The sequence below is a fragment of the Barbus barbus genome (genome assembly GCF_936440315.1).
Source record: "Barbus barbus genome assembly, chromosome: 27".
NCBI classification, from domain to species: domain Eukaryota; kingdom Metazoa; phylum Chordata; class Actinopteri; order Cypriniformes; family Cyprinidae; genus Barbus; species Barbus barbus.
Genome location: NC_136755.1, coordinates 16,115,100 through 16,136,289, shown reverse-complemented (window position 1 = coordinate 16,136,289; position 21,190 = coordinate 16,115,100). Strand labels below are relative to the sequence as shown.

The following is a 21,190-nucleotide window of genomic DNA, read 5'->3' as shown; positions in this document are numbered from 1 at the left end:
TATTGGTTCGTCTGAAAAAAGAAAGTCATATACACCTAGGATGGATTGAGGGTGAGTAAATAATGGGGTAATTTTCATTTTTGGGTGAATTATCACTTTAAGTTGTTTGACACAATAGTATGGAATTTTTATATATGACATTTATCGATTATAAGCCATAATATGAAAGGAGTGGAAATGTTTTATAATTGGAGATAAAAAATTCCCTCCAATAATATTCACTGCATCCTCTGTACTGCACATTCCATGTTTTGGAGAACCAGCAGGGAAGCACTCAGCATGGAGTCTTAATCACCCTGCATTAGGCACAGATAAGGGTTTCAGATCAAATTTGATCTACATCTGAAGCAACAACTGGGCCAATACCATGTTATGCCAAGCATTTCTGCTGCTTCTGCAGTGCAGCTGACCTGGAAACAGTCCTCTCTTCCATCTCGATACCACACACAGGGATCGCAACTGCTCTGGGACAGAGCTATCTTATTGGCAAAATCCACCATTATTATTCACATACATGTGGAGTGACAGGATGCATTTCAGGATATACGCATCACCTCACCCAGTGAGGAGGCATTCCTGCCAACTTGCTATTAAAAATCCCTAGACTCATCACAGCAATGAATCGCTCTTAATAGAGTGGCAATCTTCATATATTTATTGGTGGTCACTGGTGCAGATAGAGTGCAGACTGCCTTAATTCCTACAGTAGGTTAAATATAGCCCAAATTCCAAATCTGGGCCACACTGCCTCATTGGTGAGAACAGAGAGAAATAACCAGCAGGAAGGAATACATCAAAACCAGGAAAGGATAGACAGCAGAAAAACTAAAATATGGTGAAATAATAAGTTTCCTGAGACCTTCATAGTACTAGATGAATTTAATGGTTTCCAATAAAAATCTGACGATATAAATATACAGTATTAACTAGGGCTGCACGATATTGGAAAAATATGCGATATGCGATATTGTTGTTGAATATTGCGATGACGATATTTCTTGCGATATAACATTTCCCTAGATAAATGCTATTTTTATTAGCTTTTTTTTTTATCATTTATATATGTAATGATCATACTAAAATAAACAGGATATTCTTCAGATCTAATTAAATCTAATTCAGGCTAAAAAAAAAAAAACTGTCAAGGAAGGTGCAAACATTTAGACTTTAAAACACTATGAATGATTGAAAACCTGGGCAGATATTCTGATTTCTGGTTTTGTGTTACCATAGACCTGCAAACAAAAATCGCATTACTCTCAAACATTACTTTTTATTCACATGTAACCATGCAATCATCAAGAGCATCTTAAAACAAGAGCATCTTTTAAACAAAATATTTCCTTGCCTTGACTGTTTTTTAAAATAAAAATAAATATTAAACAAATTAAATAAAAAATAAGTGTGAAGGGCTTAAATAAATTGGTATGTAGTGGAAAGATTAACATCTTGTCAACATCCACATACATAAAATAATTATTAACATGCAAGCATTATTAACATGTAAACATTATTAACATGTAAACATTGTTATAACATGTAAACAATGCAATGCCAAATGTTTATTCCAGGTTTTTTGCCAGGAAAACTAGCATATTGACTTTGGTAGGTTTTAAACATGTGCGTTGGCACGTCACAACATTTCCTGATGTACTAAAAAGTCTCTCTGAAGGTGAACTACTTGCTGGTATACAGAGATACTTCCTGGCTAGTTTACTCAGGTTTTGAAAGTTGACCTGATGGACTTGCCACCAAGTGAGAGGGTCCATCTCACTGTCTATGGTGGGAGACATCATGTAGTTGTTTAATTCAACTTCCACAGTGTGCGATGGTTCCATAGATGACGGAGCTGGGGATGTCTTGAAGAAACTGCCCAGGGATTTTTTGGCCTTCTTTAGGGTGACATCTGATGGACCCATGCCCTGGTGATCTTGATTACTTAGGAACTGCTCCTAAAATAGAGTAATAAAGTAAATATTGTAAACAAATCTAGTTATAGTGCATTACTTTGTCACTTACTACTGTCATATTAACATTTACCTGTGGCACAGTTGCTTCAATTTCAGACATCACCCTGGCTCTGATGTCTGACACCTTGTCAGAGCTGATGTAGTTGGCTTTGAATCTGGGGTCCATAAAGCAGGTCATGTCCAGAAGTTCTTGAGTTGCAGGGATGTCATACTTGGTGTTCATGTACTCTAGAATCTTCCTCTTTATGGACTTTGTTAAGTCACTGTCTTCTTCTTTTGCAGCAAGAATTGAGGTCTTCATCAAGTGAAGTACAGGTTTCACATATGAAACACTTACGTAACTTTCACCTGATAGAGCATCTGTAAATTCTTGCAGAGGCTGCAATGCCTGGTTTATGGACTCAAGTACATCAAGGTCCTGCCAAGTAGGAACTAAATGTCTTGACTTTTTGTCTGCTGACAGAACGTCGCTTATGGCCCGCTGCTGCTCTAGAACTCTCTGAATCATTCTCTGCCTCGAACCCCACCTTGTAGGGCATTCTGTGATGAGGGAGTGCTCCGGGAGGTTGTGCTCTTTTTGTGCTTTTTTCAGTGCCATCTTCCCCTTCCAGGTGTGGGAGAAATGTCCCACTATTTTTTTGCAGAGACCAACAGCTCGAGTAATGCGCTCATCACCTTTAACAGCATTTTCTGAAGAGTTAAGAACAAAACAAGGACATACAGGGTGAAATAACACTGCAATATTATAATTACAATTTTATATAACAGCATTTGAGATAGAAAACTGTCAGCTACAATTTACTAGCCTCTGTGGAATATATTTAATATAATAATGTAAATAAACACATTATCTTAAATATTACAATATCCAAAATCATGTCTAGTCTACATGCAACTATACAAACAAAACAACTGAACATTTTTTTTCAGTTATTATTGCAAATATAAACATTCAACACTCACCGATGGCCAGATGCAAGCGGTGTCCAAAGCATTGTAGCCTGACCCAATTATTAAGTTCGGTAGCCTTCACCACATTGGCGCCGTTGTAATGGACACTTGATTTTCCTCTTTTAATTTCCAGCTGGCTAAAACGTCCCGCAGTCCGTGGGCTATGTTTTCACTGGTGTGGGATTCAGGGAAATACACAACACCCAGACAGCGTGTTTTTAATTCAAAGTCTTGAGTAAGAAAGTGAACGGTATAGCTCATGTAAGGCTCAGTCGTACGACTCGACCACAGGTCAGTGGTGCTAGCGTAGAAGTCCACTTGGTGGAGCTCGGAGCTCACTGTCTTCACACAAGTGTCATACATCTGTGGAATTGCGACGTGAGAAAAAAAATTTCTCGATGGCAGCTGATATCTTCGGTCCAATTTGTTAATTAGACCCACAAAGCCTTCTTTGCTCACAGTGTTAACAGGCATCATGTCTTTAGCTAAAAAGCGTGTGATAGCATCTGTTATTTCCTTGTGGCGTTTCGACGTTTTTCCGTAAGGCGTTGCATTTGTAAAACTTTGATCAATGGTTGTCTGTACGACTCCCTTATTGTTACTTGGCTTTTCGTTAGCCGTTTTGGTAGATTTGGCCTTACATTTTCGGAAGTCTTCATATAGCTCCCTGTGGTTGTGTTCCAGATGACTGTGGAGATTCGTTGTATTTCCTCTCGACGTGACCACAGTTTTTCGGCACGACTTACACAGTACCTGCATTTGTGACACGTCGTCTTTCTTGAAGCCAAAATACTGCCATATTTCAGACGTACAGTTCTTTTTAGGCACAAGTTCTTCGCTGCTGTCACTTTCCTCGCTTGTCTCTACTCCCGCCATATTTTCCACTTTCTGCTCTGAGCCACTAGATTCACCTTTGGGCCCGGTCTAGCCAATAACATATAGCACCTACTTGGGAGGCGGGTATAAACATGGTAAAGCCCCTTCTGATTGGTCAAATTTGGACAACCTATGCATGCAACAAATGCTTGGCACATAAAATTAATTTTAATTATCGCAACTCTCTGCGATACGGATATCGCATATACTATTATCGCGATAACGATAATTTTGCGATATATCGTGCAGCCCTAGTATTAACTATATAAAATTATGTATTATATTATATTATTATAGATTATAAAATATATTAATTTAATTATATTATTATATATATATATCTATACGTTAATGATATTTGAAAATATTTAAACATAAAAAGATATGAAAACATAATTCCGCTTTTCGAGTATCTTTCATTTCAGTTTTCATTTTAAGGAACTTCTTAGTTTTTTTGGAAAATAAGACAAAAGTACTGATCAAGATTGTTATTTTATGCAGTGCAGACTGTGTTAGTATAAGCCTGGCTATATGAAATCCTATTACTCAAGAAGGCCCTCACAAGAAAGTCACATTTAAAGAGCTATTTCACCCAAATATTCATCATTTATTAATGAAATTCATACAGGTTTGGAACAACTTGAAGGTGACAGAATTTTAATTTATGGGTGAGCTATCCCTTTAAGGAAATTATACTAGTAAATGATATAAACATACATTTGAAGGTCAAAGGTAAATATTTTTTTTAGCGTGTTTATATTTATAGAGGAAGTGTAATACACCACTGACAGCATCTGTTTAAAAACAATTCGCTTCATCATGCTGTGCAGCTCTATTGTTAATGAGGAGTCTTGTTTTCTCACAGTGTGAAGTACTCCTGCCGGCCGATATGCTTTTCAAAGACATGCTCTTTGCTGTCGTGTCTAAAGGGAATTTAGATACAGTAATAAGAAGTCTGTGTTTTTCTCACAATAACGCTGAGTGGGAGGGAAAGATGATGGCATGTCATGCTATTTCATACGCTAATAATAACACTGGTCACTCTAGCAGCTTGTAAGCTATGGTGAGGATGTGGGGATGTGAGGATCTTGTGGCCAACATTCAGGGGCAAACCTGGGATTAATGAGACATAATAAACAGGCAAAAATGGCTGTAGACATCAAGCATCTTACCTAACCACTCCCTGTGTGTTTCTCAGGACAGAAGCAGCGAAGCTCTGAGTTACTCCCACCAGACTGGTGCCGTCAACCTCCACGATTTGATCATTCACTTTAATTCTGTGGAAAATGAAGGTGGTTATGTTGTAATGCTTGTTACAGTGACACCATTAAGACATTGTGCAAACTCTAAAAAAGGTTTGTATAATATTGTCTGTGTGAATACTAAACAGCGATTTCTCTGTCATTCTGAGATGACTTTTTTAATAAAAGCTTAATTATGTTCTGCCTGAGGCTTTCTCATCACTCTGCTATGATTAATTTTTTCAGTGCATCAAATATGCTGATGTATGAAGGACACAGTACATCCTGGTACAGGGTTTCCTGGAGTTTGTGAACCCCTAGAGTTTGACACAGAACTCTGGTGTAATTGCGGTAAGTCTTTGTAAAGACAATAAGATAAAAGTATAGACACAAATTAAAGTTTGTAAAGACAGTAAAGATGTGTAAAGATTTATTTCTGCATAATTACGACAGATATGACTTCTGTTCCATCTTTTCAATGAAAAGACAACAGTATCAAGAGTAAATTAAATTAATAATTCATAATATGTAGTAGTAATAATAATAATAATACTACAAATGTATTCTTTATACTACTAAATATTTTTTTCATAATAGAAACTAATTAAATAATAATAATAATAATAATAATAATAATAACTATTATTGTAGTTGTTTGTTTGTATTGTTAATCAATTAAATAAAAAATTAAATTAAATTAATAAATTTTCTACAGATTTTCTACCACGTGAATGAACAAAGTACATATATAAATAAACGACATTCATAACGTTTTTTTTTGTTGTTAATTAAATTACAAATACATCCTTTATACTACATGAATGAATATAAATATGATTTTTTTTAATCATGTAAATACTACTTAAAATCTTAGTGAATACTTCAATTTAATAATTTAGGAGGTCATAGGACTTAAAAAGGACTAAAAAGGTTGAGAACAATATTTTTATGTTTTCCGTTGGTCTTGGGTGGTCACATTCTTTCATTTCAGCAACTAAAGGGTAATGCTCACAAGACAGAAGGAATTACAATCATATAGGATTACAAGAACGAGTAAGCTCCTTAACAACATGTGATAATATATTTTCAGAATGCTACAGTGTTTGCATGAAGAGCTCCAACTTTGTGATATCTGTAATGAGCTTTGTGAGTTTGACCAAATTGCCTTGACCCTTGATTTCAGTCTGGATATCAAGCCCCTGGTAAATCCCGCAAGACTGAATCCTAACGTGCACCTAAAGAGTGTGGCATAAGCACAGCTAGACCTTCACATTCTGGCTATTGAATAGTCCATTTGAAACCTGATTGCAAAACATGATCGACAGGTTTTACATAAACGTGTAGAGTCTTGTCAAATCTGTTGTTTGCTGCTGCCATTAAAACTAAAGGGAGACAAACCAAATCCAAAGACATTAAATAACTTTTCACTCAAAATGTTATGCTGCTAATATCATTTTAATTAAATAAAAAAGTTAGTAAAGCAAAAACAGTCAACTAAAGTTACTAGAATGTTTGGCTAGATGTTAAACGGCTGCTTTCATTCCCATCCCTACCCTTTCTTTAGCATCCTGAGCTACATTCAGTGATAAAGCCTCAAGCTTTGCTTTAATTTTAGGCAATGTGCAAATCTCATGAGGGACTTTCAGGGATTCTCACTCTGGGTGGAGCTAAAAAGAGCAAGGACAAGAAATACGTGATTTTCTACTACTGTTTGACCAACAGGGTTGTTTTTCTACATGGAAAATACTCATATTGATATCCAGAAAGTAGGGTGATATATATATATATATATATATATATATATATATATATATCCTTCACTAAAGTAGTGTGTGTAAATACTAAAGTAGTATGTGCAGTTTAGTTTACCTTCCATCTCTCTCTGCTGCTCCACCCTCTATGACAGTCTTGACAAAGATGCCCAGCTTCTCCAGGCCTGAGTCAGCGCCAACCCCCATTCCTATAATACTGATGCCCAGGCCGTCCTCATCTGACATACACAGATGAACATACACAAATCAATGAAGGGAAAAATATTAGTGCTGAGCAAATGGAAAGAATGACAATTCAATAAATCATTGGATGTTTGATGGATGGATATATGTTTATTGTAACTGATCAATATTCAAGGCTTACCATTGATTTACTCACAGTGCTCAGACTATGCAGATACATGCAGAACATTTCCCTGAAAACATATTTGTATCTATTTTTAAGAAAGCTTATGGGGAAGACAGGAGCTAGTTGTCACAGAGGCTATACTGTATCTCAATAACTACAAGGTTCGGAGTCAAAACTGACTGAAAAGTCAAAAGTGTAAAGACTAGACCTAATGTTTTTTTTTTTTTTTAACTCAGAGAAATCTCTTTGGTGACACTGCCATTCTGCTATTCACCTTTTTCCAGTTCCACAGGGAGAAGTTCCAGCTTCTCCACCCGTTTCTCCAGCTCATACTCAGCTGAGGATGCCACTGGGTCCACCTCTTCATTCCTCCGGTCGTAATCTTCATTGGAGTAGGTTTTGAACACCTGGTAGCCAAAAAAAGTAAAGGCCAGTGTCACAATACTGAGGTTACATGACTAAAACAGCTGTGTAAAGCACTTTTTTCACATTTACAAAAGATGGAGTATGTGTACAACACAGTGCTAGAGAGTATGTTTCTTCAAAAACAGAAAAAATATTAGTCCATTGGAAGTATTGAGCTCAAACATATATGACTCCATTGATCACATACTCTCTCTTTCCTGACATTCACTTTCTTTAGCGCCCTCCGAACCTCATCCTCCGACACGGTGATTACAGGATCATCGCTGCTCTGCCTGCTGCTTCCTGACGCGCTGGACGGCAGAGACGCGCTGCCGCCGTTGCAATCGAAGCGGCCGTAGAAGATGTTTAACTCGTCGGCCAGCAACGGATCTGCTCTCACCTCTGCGGAGGATTTGTTTCCGAAGGCACAGATGGTCCTCAGTCCCTGCCTCATCCGTCGAGAGTCATTAAGCTGGAAATGAGACTCAATTCTCTCTCTGTATCGCTGTTTGGCGGCTCTTACTGCGTGTCGGCATAGCACGATGCTTTGTACTCGCTCATATTCCCGGTCAGAAGAGCCTCATTGTAAGCGGCAGTGCATGTGTTAACCGCAGCACGGATTGTTCTGTCCACCCACGGTTTCTGATTGGAGAATGTCCTTATCGTTATTGTTTCTGTAGCTTGCTTGGTTAGCGTGTTTACAAAGCTTAATGCTACATCCGTGAACTCGCTGACGTCAGAAGAACTCGACCGGAACATGTCCCAGTCGATGTCATCAAGAGCCGCCTGCAGCATAGCCTCTGAGTGGGAGGACCAGCGCATCACTACTCTCTGCACCGGGGGATCCTGAACGAGCCTTTGTTTATATTCCGGTGTGAGGAAAATGGCGGCATGGTCCGATTTGCCAAAAGCCGGTAGTGAGCGGGCTTTGTAGGCATCCTTGAACTGAGTGTAGCAATGATCCAGTGTGTTCGGTCCTCTAGTTGGACAGGATACGTGTTGATGAAAGTTCAGCATGACCTGTCTGAGGTTGGCTTTGTTAAAGTCTCCCGCGATGATCAGGATGTTTGTTAATGTAGCCGCTGAGCACATCGTGAAGCTTAGACAAAGCCAAGCCGGTGTCTGCCTGTGGTGGAATGTACACAGCAGTAATAATGATCGATGAAAACTCCCGGGGCAGATAAAATGGGCGGCAAATAATGGAAAGATGTTCCAGATGAGGCGAGCAGGAACGCGACAGAATGGAGATATTCCTGGGATCACACCATTTCTTGTTGATCATTAAACACACTCCTCCACTCCTGGATTTACCGGCCTCTGCTGTTCTGTCCGTCCGAAAAACAGAGAAGTTATCACTCGGCATTACAGCAGTGTCCGGGACCGAGGACGAGAGCCACGTTTCGGACAAACAAAGGATGTTGCAGTCCCTAATGTCCCGTTGGAAACTAATCCTGGCTCTACGATCGTCCATCTTATTCTCCAAGGATTGGACATTTGCGAGCAGAATGCTTGGAAGAGGAGGACTGTGAGCCCTTTTCCTGAGTCTATCTCGAATCCCAGCGCATTTCCCGCAGTGTTTCTTGATCCTTTGCCTCGGGGGGTTATTGTTCATCTCTGCGTTCCGAAGAATCTCCAGAGGCCATGCTGGATTCGTGGCTAAAGTTGCACCAGAAGATGCAAACCACTCACTAGAAGAAGAATAGGAGACGAGCCTCAAAAATTCTGGGACAAGGTTTTATGGACTGATTTTATGGACCAAAGTGATGGAAAGGCTAAAGTTTGGAGAAAGAAAGGATCTGCTCATGATCCCAAACATACAAGCTCATCTGAAACACAGTGTACACAGGTGTACATTATAGTACACATTACACAAGTAATGTAATGGCTTGGGCTTTCATCGCTTCTTCTGGGACAGGCTCATTAATCTTCATTAATGATGTAACACATGATGGCAGCAGCAAAATTAACTCAGAAGTCTACAGAAATATTTTGTCTGACAATTTACAGAAAGATGCAACCAAACCGATTGGGAGATCCTTCATCATGCAGCAAGATAATGACCCAAAACAGTGCCAAAACAACAAAGGAATTCATCAGGGGCAAGAAGTGGAAGGTTTTAGACTGGCCAAGTCAATCTCCACACTTAAACCCTGCAGAGTATGCATTTTACCTGCTAAAGAAGAGACTGAAGGGAGTAACCCCCCAAAACTGAAAGAGGCTGCGGTGAAAGCCTGGAAAAGCATCACAAAAGAAGAATACAAAAGTTTGGTGATGTCAATGGGTCACAGGCTTGATGCAGTTATTGAAAGCAAAGGATTTGCAACTAAATATTAAGTCTTTTTCACTTTAATCTATGTTAATTCTATCTGTTCCAATACTTTTGGTAACATGTAAAAATGGGTGAGTTCAAACAAAAGGTGCTATCTTTTAAGTTGTGTATCAGATCCAGATGAAGATACCTGTAAATAAAAGCTGAAATGTTAATCTCTCATCTCATATTCATCTTTTGATGTCAAACCCAAATATTTTCAGTCTACAACAAAAATAAAGGAATTGGCCTTACTGTTCCAATACTTTTGGAGGGCACTGTATATATTTAGACACACACACATTGTATATATTTAGACACACACACACACACATATATATATATATATATATATATATATATATAGTTAGACAGTGAGGCAATGTCTCTGGTTGCATCTGAGCGTCTTCACAAGGGTGCTTATCGTCTGAAACACTAAGTGTCATTTGCAATCTCCTCAGTGTAAGTGATGGTCCTGTGCATCGTGGTGTGAAAGGACAGTCACGCACAACTGTGTCCCCTAAGCAGATTCTCGGACAAACATCGGCCCCATGCCAATGCCACACTTGCCTGCCTCCTCCTTATCTGTTTCCTTATAAAAATGGCTTCACTGGATAAGTTTTAGTTTCATGTTGACACAGAATCAGTTTCCCTGACCCAGATTTTACAGTATTTCATTTTAAAAGAACAAACTTCCTAAGGCAAGTACCAGGGTTAATATAGAAATAATAACACTAAGACTTTAAAGAACAGTTATATATACATATATATATATATATATATATATATATATATATATATATATATATTAAAAAGCAAGAAATTATTATATTAATCAATTAAATGATCTTACTGACCCCGAACAACTGAACAGAAATATATGCATAAAATATTTGATAAACATGTTCTAAAATAATTTAAAAATATTCTGAATAGTTCATTGTTAAATAATAATATGAAAAAAAATCAAACCCACACTGCTCTACCACTGAGCAAATGAACATGCTGCATTCACCAGCAGGCAGCTGTCAGTGTGTCCAGCTGCCACCATGAGAATCATCATCTTCAATTAAACCATGACTGATCATAGCAGAATCAAAGCTATCTCATCTGTGAAGAAAACCAATTAGACTCAAATCTGACGTTTTATGCTAATTACAAGCCTAAACCAATGAATCCAAATTGTATGTGGTAGAAAAGCACACCGAAACTAGAGTGTAGGGTATGGGTATCCAAGCACTGGGACGAAAGCAAGCATAATCTCTAGTGCACTTTACAGCATCAATAATGTAAACTGATCAACAGCTATGCATTATTGAGCAGTCACATTGCTGACCAAATAATTGGCTGAAGTGTAATGGGCCCTTCATCTACAGTCTTTCAATGGATTTGTTGAAAATAATATTGGCAGAAAGGGCTGGACAGTGAAGCTGCTAACATGTTTAGCCTCGAAGCTTCCCTGAAGATCCCATACAAAGATGCTAAGAGGGCATATCCAGAAACATTCCCTTGAGCAGAGGCCTGAAAGTGAAGACGTTTTTAGAAACACCCATTTCTACATTCAGTGGATCTGTTCCAGAGCTTCCCTCACACCCTATTCTCCTGTTTTCTCCTGAGCTCAACCAGCTATCACTACGTTGACAGTCCACACTCCACAGCTGGCTAAAACAGGCTCCGCAGCTGACTGTCTTTTGTGAATCTGCCAGACATGACAAGCATGAGGGCTCTACGTAACAGACAAAGTGTGGGCAGTGCGCTGAAGCCCTACTGTCAGGTCTGACATGCCATGGGAGAATATAATAATTCACATCTTCTTTTGTATTCATTATAGACATCTATACAGTAGCTGTCTAGGACACTTTGTTTTGTTTTAATATAATTACATGGTTTAATTATCCATTTTAATGGTCATACATATGATAATATGAAGACACAAAAAGGTTTGTCACCAGGCACCTAAATCAAATAAGCGTGGGCTTTGAAGCGTAATTCAATACAGAAATTTACCATTTGAGATTTTTAGTTAGAGTGACATAATAAAACATCATGCAGTGATTCAATTGAAAGAAATAATACAGTACAAAAAATTTCAAAGGAACAAAATGACTGAAACAAATCATATTTGTGACTGAATGATGGTTCTATTATCAGACATAATGACGCTGCTGTTCAAATTTTTGGGGGATTCCATGAAAATATTAAGCTGTAAATGTTTTCATCATTTATAATAAAAGAAATATTAGAGTAACAGTTGCTCAAAATCCATATTTGCCATTACAAGAATAAATTACTATTTAAAATATATATAAAAAAATACTTATTTTAAATTGTAACTGTAACTTTGGAACAGTAGGTTATACACAGAAGAACTAAAAAATAAAAAAATAGTCTAAAGGCTATATACATATATATATATATATATATATATTGTGACGAGCGTCCCGATTGCTCATCAGCGTTGCCCTGGAGACGAAGAGGAAACACCTGCACCTCCTCATCACGGCGGATCGGCCACACCTGGGGCTCGTTTTCCCGCGGCCAGATAAGCCGTGCGAGGCTGCACAACAGGGAGAGACATCTCCGAAGAGGCTGAAACTAATGCACGCTACTCTTCTTGATTTCAGAGCCCAGCGAGTGACCGATCCTGCCCTGCCCCGAGCACCGCACCGACGCACCGCACTAGGGAGGAAATCACACCACGAAGAGCACTGCCGCACCTCAGCCACCCCTCTACAACCGACACCCTCACCTTGTTAAATAAATCCACCCTCCGGGGTATTTATTTTGAGCTCTCCTTGTTGCGTGATTCTTCCCACCTGCCACAATATATATATATATATATATATATGTGTGTGTGTGTGTGTGTATAATTTAATTTATTTAATTTTTTGTTTGAGTTCTAAAGGCAACTTTGGGCCCTGTATGAAATATATCAGTGGTTTCAATTACCAGTCTGCCTGCTAATTATATTGAAAAATAATAATAAAAACCATCCACAGCAAAGGAAATACCAACAATCTTCAGTTTACTTCAGTAGATACCCAAGTACTTGCTGAATCTTTTCTTGGCTTTGGTCCGACTAACAGCGCTACGTTTTGTGAGCATCTTTGTGCATCTTCACCCATCTAGTAACATTGATTCATCCCACTCAACTCGCCTCTCTATCATCAGCCTCACCTCTATCCATCCATCTGTCATTTTACCATTTAGATCAATACACCTGTTAGCTAACTTCAAACAAACACAGTGCATCTCTTTTGTCTTCTAATCATACAGTAGACTAGCTCTTACTCAATCCTTTATCCTCATCTATTGCTCACACACTCTATCATACTGCAGTCTTATATTTAAAACCCAGCAGCCTGCGAAGTCTTTGGCTCCAACTGCTACCTTGCATAAGAGCCAAGAAATGTAAGCTTGTATAAGCGTTTTGCTGTTCGGAGAGCACTTTAAGTTTTTATTGCATGTTGTGAGATCCCACCAAAGGCTCTGAGAGCTTCTCATTTTTCTCGGCAAATTTTTACAGAACTGCAGGGGTAAGTGAAACTGAGCCAGGCCCATCATCCATCCCTCTCCTCCCACTCTCTTCCTCGTCCCTCTTTGCTCATTACTTCATTATCCCTCTCGTCTCTCATCCTTCTTTGTGTCACTGCACTTCTAGCAAAGTAGCCATGGCTCATCGGTATGCCTCTAATGCAGCATATTACACCAGCACGCCTCCAGCTGCATTGTGGGTGACTGCAATCCTTGTGGGGAACAGTCCGAGGATTAACCGAGGGGAAACAGGGAGCTAGGGATGTAGAAGAATAATCGACTGAAAATGTGTGTTGCCATTTGTATCACAGACTGGCAATGGTGCTGAGAGGCCTATAGAGTCTGGCTGACTACAAATGATCGCATTAAATGCCCCTACAGTCAAGCAGTGGTGCCAGCGCTCCCAGTGTCACCATACACACACACACACACACACACACACACACACACACAGCGCTCTCCCAGAGGGACGCCGATGCTGAGTGGATTAACCATGCAACAGACAAATCTGTAGACAGACATTCCTGTACTATTGTCTGAAAACAGGAAGCTGCTCCAAAATGAGGTGTTTGGCAAAGTCAAATTAATTATCATTCTACCATATTGGTAAGGAATACATTTAAATATGAACATATGGGTGATTCTACAATTACAGGCACCTGTGGGCCTGTGTAAAAATTCACTTTTCACACTCTCACTAGTTTAATTTATCTACTATCAAGGAATCACAAGAGAATTCTGTCATATTTCCTGAATAGTGCTGCAAAACGATTAATCACAATTATACATCTAACATATTTTTCCTTAACATAAACATGTGTATTTATATATACACATAGTAAATATACACAGTACACATATAAATAAAATGTAAACATAAACTTTTATTTTGAATGTAATTAATCGTGATTAATCGTTTGCAGCCCTATTTCTGAATCAAAGGAATTGAAGAAACAAAATGCATTCTGTGGGCGAAATTACATTAAACAACTTTAAAATATTTGTTTTGCTAATGTGTATTTCATAGCTAGCACCTTGCCCCTGCATACACACAATAAATAATATTTTGACACTTTTTTTGTTAATCATTTTTGCTAAATAAATTATTATTTTATTATTCAAAAAGGATGCATTCAGTTGATCAAACATGAAGGGAAAAACACTATATCATGGTTTCTACAAAAATATTAAGCAGCACTGCAAAGCAAACTGTTTTCAACATTGATGATAATAAGAACTGTTAGCAATGGCTGCTGAAAATGTAGCTTTATCATCACAGGAATAAATTGCATTTTAAAATATATTCACATAGAAAACAGTGATTTCAAATTGTACTTTTTTTTTTTTACTGTCATTATTGATCAAATAAATTCAGTCTCTGTGAGCATACAGTAAGATGCTTATTTATAACAAATATTTTTATAATGGAAATCTGGGTCTGCCAAAAGAGTAAACCAATAAAATCTAAATCTATAAACATTGCAATATTACAAACTTCTATTGAATAAAAATTGGCATAAAAGTGCCTGTATATGAATCACCAGTTTCATGACAACTATTTGAATGTTTGCTAATGCTGAAAGTTATTAAAAGCCTTTCATCTGTGAGGTAAAAGCCTTTTCAGAGAAAGCATTCTGTGAGTCTCTGCATTACTTTAAAGGTCTTTTTATCTTTCAACTATTTAAAAAACTCTTTGGTCATGAAGGAGTCGTGAACTGATGAGTCTCTCAAGCATAATTAGACTTTTGCTCTGTGTCAAGACCACAGCTCCTTCAAAACGCATGGTTATGTTCGTCCTCTTGACTCTTTTTTTCAGTTTATCTGGCCTGGAATGTCATTTCTCCCTCTTTTTAATCTTGTGTTTGTGAAAATAGCTCTGGGGACCTCGCCACCCACCAACACGTAGCACACTAGCACAGTGAGGGGAAGCTACTAGCATAAGGGGATAAACAAGACACAAACAATTGCTTACTTTATGCTTCATTCTCATGTGTTGGCTGAGTCTTCTCACATGATCAGTAGCATGGTCTGATGAATACATAATTCATCAACTGACCACATGAGTGGGTGAAAGTGTTACATTTACAGGCAACGTGTTTGTGCAAGCTAGTTACAGCTATTAGCCTAAACTAAACACACATGCATTATACATATGCATTTAATAATGCTTTGAACTTTGTATTCACCTTTACTTCATAGAAAGATTTTATTTATTTTTATTAAAGATTCTATTAAAGATTTGCCAACCATAGCTCCTAATTATTAGTTATTAAACAATTAAACTATGGAGAAAAAAAAATATATATATATATAGGTCTAATAAAAATATTATAATAATCAGTTTGTGTTAAAACAATAGATACATAAAAAATAAATAAAGAATATAATATATTTTTTATATATTTTAGAATATTAGTAATATATTGCAAATTTTGGCTGATTGTAATAATATAATATAATATAATATATAGACAATTCAACCACAATATATTCATAATAAAAGTACAATATTTGCTTTGCTATATGGTAACAATTTTAAGTATTGACTAGTTGCTTATTAGCATGCATATTACTAGCAAATTGGCTGTTTATTAGTACCTATAAAGCACATATTAATTAATTATTCTGTATAAACATATTTTAGATCCCTTAATCCAAGCCAATATATAATGTACAATATTTGCTTGTAATAAATACATATGTGTGTTTGTTTACCTCTGGTAAATCATTTTCAAAATTAAATGCAATATATATATATATATAGAGAGAGAGAGAGAGAGAGAGAGAGAGAGAGAGAATATGCATTTAGTATATATTTTTTCTAATTTATCTTATTTTCTTTTTCAAAATTATTTTCTAATTTATTAGGGGTTCAAGCACGTAGTGCTGAAATCCTATTGTAACGGTTAGGATTTTTATTATTATTATTATTATTCCCTAAAACTGATCGTGCAGAACAAACAGCCTAGAGAGCTGAAACTTTGTCAGAAGGTAGTAGTCTGGCTCGCTACTCAGGCGCAATGACTCGCCCCAATCGGCCTATGGAGGGCGCTACAGCGAACAAAAATGTGAAATCCCTCATAGCTCCTAAACCGCTTGTCGTAGACTCAACAAAATTACATTTCTTCCTTGGGTCAAGACGGACAAAAGCCTAAAAAATCAGATTCGCGCTGCGAGGTACAGTTTTTCCGCAATATTTAGCTGTGTCCAAAACCTACTTTTGCGAACTAGTCCTAGGTTTTTCGCCCAATCCGAACCAAACCAGTGCAGAAAAATTCTCTGGACAGTGAATATCAATAATTATTAGGGGTGTAACGATACACCAGTGGCACGGTTCGGTTCGATTCGGTTCACGATTTTGGAGCCACAGTTCGGTTTGCTGTGGGGGTAGGATTCATGTCATCTTACCAGCAATGCTAAGGAACAATAGATTCACTTAATTCAATAATAACAACAACAATAACTTTACTTAACTTTTTCTTTATTAACTTTGGCTTCACATTTTTAGTGCAGTCAGCATAACTGAGTAAACAAAAATGATATAACTCCAATGTAGACTAGTCAGAATAAAAAATTTGTCTCTTTCGTTAAGTCAGCATACCTGAAGTAAACTAAAATGAAATTTTATAATGTTTTTAGCGTTATCTGTTATCACAGGAATAGTGGCATTTTCTCTGTCGATATTCCACTCTGCTACATCTCCCTGTAGTATTTCCGACAGATGATCACTTGTGTGGCTTTCGTAGACAGCACGTGTCTGCAGAACGGGATTTTTAATCACCCAGTTGTCCGTAATGTAGTGCGCCGTGATCGTCATGAAAGACTGTGTTGCACGGGAGGTCCATCCGTCCGTAGTTAAAGCAATGAATTTAGCATTGCTCAGGTTCTCCACTAGTTTGGCTCTTACTTTGCTGTAAAGGTGAGGCAGCACATTCTGACTGAAATGCGGTCGGCTCGGTAACTGGTATCTGGGCTTCAACACACTTAGCAAATGTGTGAATCCGTCGTTCTCAACAATGGAAAACGGCTGCATATCTAGCGCCATGAAAACACCTATTGCCTTTGTAATTGTTTGAGCACGGTCGGAGTTAGCTTGTAGCTTCATTCTAAAGGCAGTGGGAAAAGTTTCCTGTTTTTGAGGCTTCTTACGTGTACCGCTTATATCAATGTTGGGGTGATGTCTCCGGAGATACGCTTGCATATTAGACGTGTTTTCCTGTCGTATAAGAGAGTTTTGTGAAACAGTTACGACAGATTGTGTGCGCTTTGTCTACGAATTCCATTCCTGTACTCCACTGGAAAACCAAAATGTTCCCACACAGGAGACTTAAATGTGTCCTGGGGATCTGCAATTTCAGTACTATGCGAAGCAGCCATCCTGCATATACTTGCAACCGACGCTCACGCCCAAGTCACATGAAATTACATGCACTTGGAAAACAGTAACTTTAGAATATAATATTTAGAACAAAATTTAAAAAGCTCTTATTAGTTGTTACTAATACAATTTAATCAAATGTAAGCAAAGAAAAATTTGTTTAAATTAATAGTCAGTTAGAGATAAGTGCCATTAACCTCAACAATGGGCAGCAGGGGGCGTGAGAGCACCGTGGTACGCCACGAGAGTTCCGCGATTCGTATCGTGGGTGGTGGATCATGATCTTTCGGTTCGGTTTGTGATATCTTTACACCCCTAATAATTATTTTTAAAAAGTTGATATTTCGACTCACTGTCACAATGGAGCGCCAAAACGTTCGAGGGCCAAGGCTATAGGCTATAGCTCGTGAACGAAATGAGATATCTTCACCAAACTCGGTACACATGTGTAAGAGCTCAATCTTTGGTCAAATAAAAAAAAAAAAACTCTGCCACTTGGTGGCGCTATAAAATAGCTATAACTACGCAAGAGTTAAAATGCTTTCTCTGAAAATGACCTGAAAATTGGTATGCAGTGTCTTGATCCAATGTGCCATAAGTATCTATGAGGACATTGCCGTATCTCAAAAAACAGCCGCCATCGGCCAATGAAGTTTGAGCACATATCAGACAAGGTTAATGGAGGTCGATCGGACCGAAACTCGGTGGGCATGTTCAACTCATGGCCCTAAAGGTCTGTACAAATTTTGAAAGAAATCGGCCACTAGTTGGCGCTAGTTTTTTTTGGCTCTGTATTTATGTGGTATTTCACTCATCCACACAATATGCATATCATTTGATAGATCTTCTCATAATGCACAACTTTGCCTCAAGAACCATTGCTGTCAATCAAATCGTTCATTAATTATTCACAAATATGTGAAAAACCTACTTTTGCGAACTAGTCCCTGGTTTTTCACTCAATCTCGATCAAACCACTGCAATAATAATGTCTGGGCTCTCCAGATCAATAATTATCAAAAAAATGTTGAATTTTGTCCTTTGCTTAGCTACAATGGCCTCATTTAATAAGGGGGTGTGGACACATATACCCAAACGCCTATAAAACCTAAACGAAAACTCAAAACTTAACGAAACGTGGTCTCATGGAGATCTGACCATAGGTGGCACTATAACAGTAAAAAGCCTTCAAAAACACAATATTTGTATAGAAAATGACCTCAAATTGTAGAAAATGTTCATATATTCACACAAACACTAAGTCTTCATATCATTTAATAGATCTCCTCATTTTCAGCAACTTTGCCTCTGGCACTAATACTGTCAATCAAATCGTTCATTAAATATTCACAAATATGTTAAAAACCTACTTTTGCGAACTACTAGGTTTTTAGCTCAATCTCGATCAAACCACTACTGAACAATTATCTGGACTCTTTAGAACAATAATTATTAAAAAAATGTTGAATTTTGTACTTTGGTTAGCTATAAGGGGAGTTCATTTAGAAAAGGGGCGTGGCTACATGTCCCCAAATGCACATAAAACTTAAACGAAAACTTTACGAAACTTGGTGAAAACGTGTCAGATGACTCTTAACAAGCATGCAAAGTTTAAGTATTGTCAGCAACAAAATGTGTGTGCATGTATGTCTGTGTGTGTGTGAAAGCATGCTTACTGGGTATTAATTTAATAGTTTAACCATTTCATTTTTGTGTATATGTTTCTGTGAACCTATTCTCAGTTTTGGATGTCTTTGAAAATCACTATTTTATATCTGCAACAAAGTGAGTGTGTGTGTGTGTGTGTGTTAGCATGCTTGCTGTGTATTAAGTATTATTAAACCTTTCATTTCTGTGTATGTCTGTGTGTGTGTGTGTGTGTGTGTGTGTGTGTTTGTATGCTTACTGTTTATTAAGTATTTTAAACCTTTAATTTCTCTCTCTGTGTGTGTGTGACAGAGAGAGAGATTAATTTTAATGAATTCTATGTAGAATGAGTTCTATTGTCAGCCCTGTATTTCACATTGGCCTAGAGGACCTTAACAGCATAAAAGTCATAAAGGCATTAAAGTGCTTAAACAAGTCTCCAGTAATGGAGTTGAGAATCACTATTTTATATATACAGCAACGTATGTCTGTGTGTATGTTTGTTTGTTTGTGTGTGTGTGTGTGTGAGCATGCTTACTGTGTATCAGTGTTGTTAAAACTTTCATTTCTGTCTGTGTGTGTATGTCACAGAGAGAGAGAGACTGTGTGGGCTACACCTTAACAGCATAGAAGTCATAAAGGCCTTAAAGTGCTTGAACCCCGGTAATCGCTGCTTGCAGCTATATTTATTATTATTATTATAACTATTGTTATTGTTGTTGTTGTAGTAGATTTTCCTGAATACAATGAGGGGAAAATGGCACTCTCCACATCTGGGTGAACGCACAGCGAGTTTCACAATAATACAGGACACTGTGTCAGCATTGAACACCTCCTTGTTTCCAGCATGGAAAAAAGCAGGAACTACACTCTCTGACAGATTCAGTGACTGCCTGTGACGGGGGGTGGAGGGAGAGCTGTGGAGAATAAGCGCCTGACACGGACAGCTGGAACGGCACTGTGTCAGAACCAAAGGCCTGTCTTCTGTTTCCACAGTCGTTAAAAATTCATCTCCAGAATGGGTCAGATGTCAGAGAAACAATCAAACAAAAAATACCACAGCATTCATAATGCATTGTGAGACAGATCTTTGCCAATGACTACAGTTTCAAAATCGCAGTCATGAGAACAAGACAATCGCTTGATTGCTTATTTTTTCCTGAACCCCAAGTGCACAAGCAGCACATTGATATCTCATGACAGCAAGTTTGTTCTGTGCAACAAATTCAACAAATGAGTTTCCCACTGACTACATAACTCCTGTAAACAGACCAAAATGTAGACATGTCTACAAAAGTAATGCACAAAACATTTAAAATACAGCTTTTATCTTGGAAAAGGGACACAAATATTGATGACTTATCCTGCACTAATTTTTGTAATCAGATGGTCTCTACAATTTCCTGCCCCTAATACCCACTGCAGCTAAACAGAAAGTAGCAAATCATAGCTGTTATGCAGCTAACTGAACCCTGGCCTTTTTATGATTGTTTTTTTATTTTCATGGATTGGCACTTCAAAACGTCACACCTATTTAAATAGAAAATCAACTAATTAGAAAACTGTGCTTGTTGGATGATAAGCAACCATCTAAGTCATTATGAAATCACCAACTGAGACATCTTTATCCAAGGTATAAGGTTGAAATAGCCTTTTTCCAATTACATAAAGCCTCTTTAATCTACTTCAGTCAGGGCTACTTCAAAAATACCTTGATCTACTGGAGATCCTTTATAGCTGCAGTCCGTAAATTTTGCCT

At 37.8% G+C, this 21,190-nt stretch overlaps 2 protein-coding genes across 5 annotated transcripts in view; both read right to left on the bottom strand.

The window, feature by feature from the left end:
* ppp1r9a (protein phosphatase 1, regulatory subunit 9A) overlaps nucleotides 1–21,190 on the bottom strand; it is a 63,431-nt gene that overhangs the window by 28,272 nt on the left and 13,969 nt on the right. For all 4 annotated transcript variants that reach the window (XM_079380805.1, XM_079380807.1, XM_079380808.1 and 1 more), the window contains exons 3-5: nucleotides 7,434–7,566; nucleotides 6,908–7,028; nucleotides 4,970–5,074 (exon numbers count right to left, since the gene is read on the bottom strand). In XM_079380805.1, coding sequence (XP_079236931.1) covers nucleotides 4,970–5,074; nucleotides 6,908–7,028; nucleotides 7,434–7,566 — 359 coding nt within the window. The remainder of the gene's footprint in view (nucleotides 1–4,969; nucleotides 5,075–6,907; nucleotides 7,029–7,433; nucleotides 7,567–21,190) is intronic.
* LOC306847077 (E3 SUMO-protein ligase ZBED1-like) lies at nucleotides 867–3,816 on the bottom strand. Its single transcript, XM_079380830.1, has 3 exons — nucleotides 2,934–3,816; nucleotides 2,041–2,660; nucleotides 867–1,952 (listed from the first exon to the last, which is right to left on the bottom strand). Exons 2-3 carry the CDS (start codon nucleotides 2,566–2,568, stop codon nucleotides 1,563–1,565), a joined length of 918 nt encoding a protein of 305 aa, XP_079236956.1. The 5' UTR covers nucleotides 2,569–2,660; nucleotides 2,934–3,816; the 3' UTR covers nucleotides 867–1,562.